General features: G+C 49.6%; 1 protein-coding gene across 1 annotated transcript; it reads left to right on the top strand.

Annotated features, from left to right (window-relative positions):
• Nucleotides 1-1,103: 1,103 nt before the first annotated feature.
• On the top strand, nucleotides 1,104-2,126 carry LOC149335508 (kelch domain-containing protein 3-like). The gene has a single exon (XM_089553948.1). The coding sequence runs from the start codon at nucleotides 1,104-1,106 to the stop codon at nucleotides 2,124-2,126; it is 1,023 nt and encodes a 340-aa protein (XP_089410074.1).
• The last annotated feature ends 406 nt before the right edge of the window (nucleotides 2,127-2,532 follow it).

The raw sequence follows: 2,532 nt of genomic DNA, 5'->3' as shown, positions 1-2,532 counted from the left end.
CCAGTCACAATTGTTTCGGTGCAGAGCCGCTGCATTCTCCTAAAGTCGGCTGGTGTTTACCTGTAAGCGGCTGCTAGGGCGAAAGAGGTCTCCGGTGTAACGAAAGATACCGTAGTGAAGGGTTCCGGAAATTTTGACCACCTGCAGTTCCTTAATGTGCATTGACATCGCACAGTACACGGGCCTCTAGAATTCTGCCTCCACCGAAATTCAACTACCACGGCCGGGATCGAACCCGCGTCCTTCGGGTCATCAGCCGAGCTCCACAATCCCTTAGCCACCGTGGCGGCGTAAGAAGTGACTGAAAACAATGTTCGGGAAGAGACGAAGAACTTAGTTGAAGTGCTATAAACACACGGGATCTCGCACAACAGGTGGCATGGAACATCAGAGCAAAATCGTACTTTTCTGCCCCAAAAAAACAGAGCAGGCTAGCAGCAGACACTACCAAATTAGGAGAGCATGCGACGGGTGCCACTGCCCCGATTGCGTACAGCGCAAAGTTAGCGTAGTGCATAGAAAACCGTTGAAGTGTTACATTCATTTGCATGCGACAAACTGGAATGAGCGTGAACGAATGCCTTGAGGAAATTTTAAAATCAATGGAAAACTCACAAACTGAAATTCATTAAGTTCACTAGGGTTAATAGTGGGCAGTTCTGTTACATCCCCACAATCATCAAATTTTGCGGGAGTTGGTACAAACCATCCATATTTACAAATAACCAGATATGACTGTGCGGAACGCTTCTCTAGGGCTGACTGCGCGCTAGATTAGTCTCATATCAAGAGAAAGCCTGTATCAAATCGGGCGTGCTTCTCTTGAGGTGCTTTCATACGATGTTTCTTTTCAAGGTTAAGACGCATGCGTGGACTCCCACGGAATAGTATTTCAGTATGAAGTTTGCTATTAAAAACGGCAGTTCGCGGTTGCGTGCGAGTACGTCAGCTACTTTCAGACCGAGACACACTTCAGATTTACGCTGAGTAGTCACGTGCTTTAAGCCACCAAAAATATACCTGGACCCCTTTTAACGGTGAATATTTGTTTCCTCGAAATGTGGACGTTGAAACTGCAAGGTGTTCCGAGAGCTGTCAACCACATGGCTGTCGCTATTAATGGTAAGATATACTCTTTCGACATCAGAAGCTCGGATGTGAACTTCGTCGACGTGCACATTTTCTGCCCTGCGCGCTACCGCTGGCACCTTGAGAGGAGGCATCCGCTACCCCGCGATAGGCCGGTTCTGTTTTTAAACTTTAAGGTTGTAGCCTACGGTGACTGTGCGTACGTGTGCGGTTTTTGGGGACTGGCCCAGCCACATGCCTCGCACGGCAACCTGTACCGCTTCGATACCTGCACAAAGGCGTGGAGCCGTCCTGAGGTGTGCGGTGATGAGCCGAGCTATCTCTGCCGCGCTGCGTGCGTGGTGCGGAACCATATGTACATCATCGGCAGCCTACAGGTAGGTACGTTGCACTTCCTTGACCTGGACACCTACATGTGGCATCGAGTGCACACAACTGGAGACGTTCCACCGTGCCCGCCTTTTAATTCGTGCTGTGTCGTTGGTAGCCGGATGTATCTTTATGGAAGCACGCCTGGGAGCAATCCTGTGCATTACCTGGACACTGTGAACTTGACCTGGGTGCGCCCGCACGTAGAAGGCGTAGCCCCAACGCTGCTGTACAGTCATAGCGTCTTCGCGTACAACGCAGAGATGTACATCTTTGGAGGTTACAACACAGAGCAGCGCGCACTAGTTACAGACCTGCACAAGTACGACCCAGGGAGGTATCGCTGGACGCAAGTGAGGCTAAGGCGGTCGGGCCCTTGTGCCAGAGTGCTCCAGGCCTGCTGTGTGATTGGGGACCGGGCGTTTCTGTTTCGTGGCCGCACAACGACGAGCATCAGAGAAGGTCACTCGCCTCCACGAGATCGGCAGCCCGTCCCGCCCTACCACTTCGCCCAAGTGCCAGTGAATGATCTGCACGCGCTAGACTTTGCACCCATATTGGAGACATTGTGTCTTGCGGCGGTCATAGATGCCCGTTTGGAGATCGGAGTCGTGGCGCCGACCGTAATGGAGACATATAATGCCATGACAGGTGAAGACCACAGATAAACCTTGTCGTATTCTACGAGGAGACATTCCAACTGTGTTTGACAAACCCTTTTAGAGGGTGCCTCTGCAAGATGGATATCATGTCGGAATTAAACTTCTGTTCACCTCTCTAGCCATGCATTGGCTTATTTTAATTCTTTATTGAGCAACCTTGTTCTTTTTTTATGTTCTTAGTGGACGTTATTAATTCGAGAGCATTAAATGGGTCTGTTGCGTCAGCAAAATGTGTCCGTAATTTCATCCGCACGTGTACATCGTTCTCTTAAGATAAATGTGCGAAAGTACGATTGTGACAGATAGTGTGCGATAAAAGCCTGGGACAGGTGTTCAGCACACCTTTTTTTTTACTGACAGTCAAGGATAACAATTTCCTCGAAAGCTGTTTATTATGTCCCAGCTTTGCGTT

This window comes from Amblyomma mixtum, chromosome 7, assembly GCF_055824585.1.
Source record: "Amblyomma mixtum isolate Tamu chromosome 7, ASM5582458v1, whole genome shotgun sequence".
Lineage (NCBI taxonomy): Eukaryota > Metazoa > Arthropoda > Arachnida > Ixodida > Ixodidae > Amblyomma > Amblyomma mixtum.
Note: the sequence above shows the minus strand (reverse complement) of the source record. Positions and strands in the feature narration are given on the sequence as shown.

Bases quoted from the DNA above. Each gene is read 5' to 3' on its own strand.
- LOC149335508 (XM_089553948.1), top strand. From the start codon at position 1,104: ATGGCTGTCGCTATTAATGGTAAGATATACTCTTTCGACATCAGAAGC.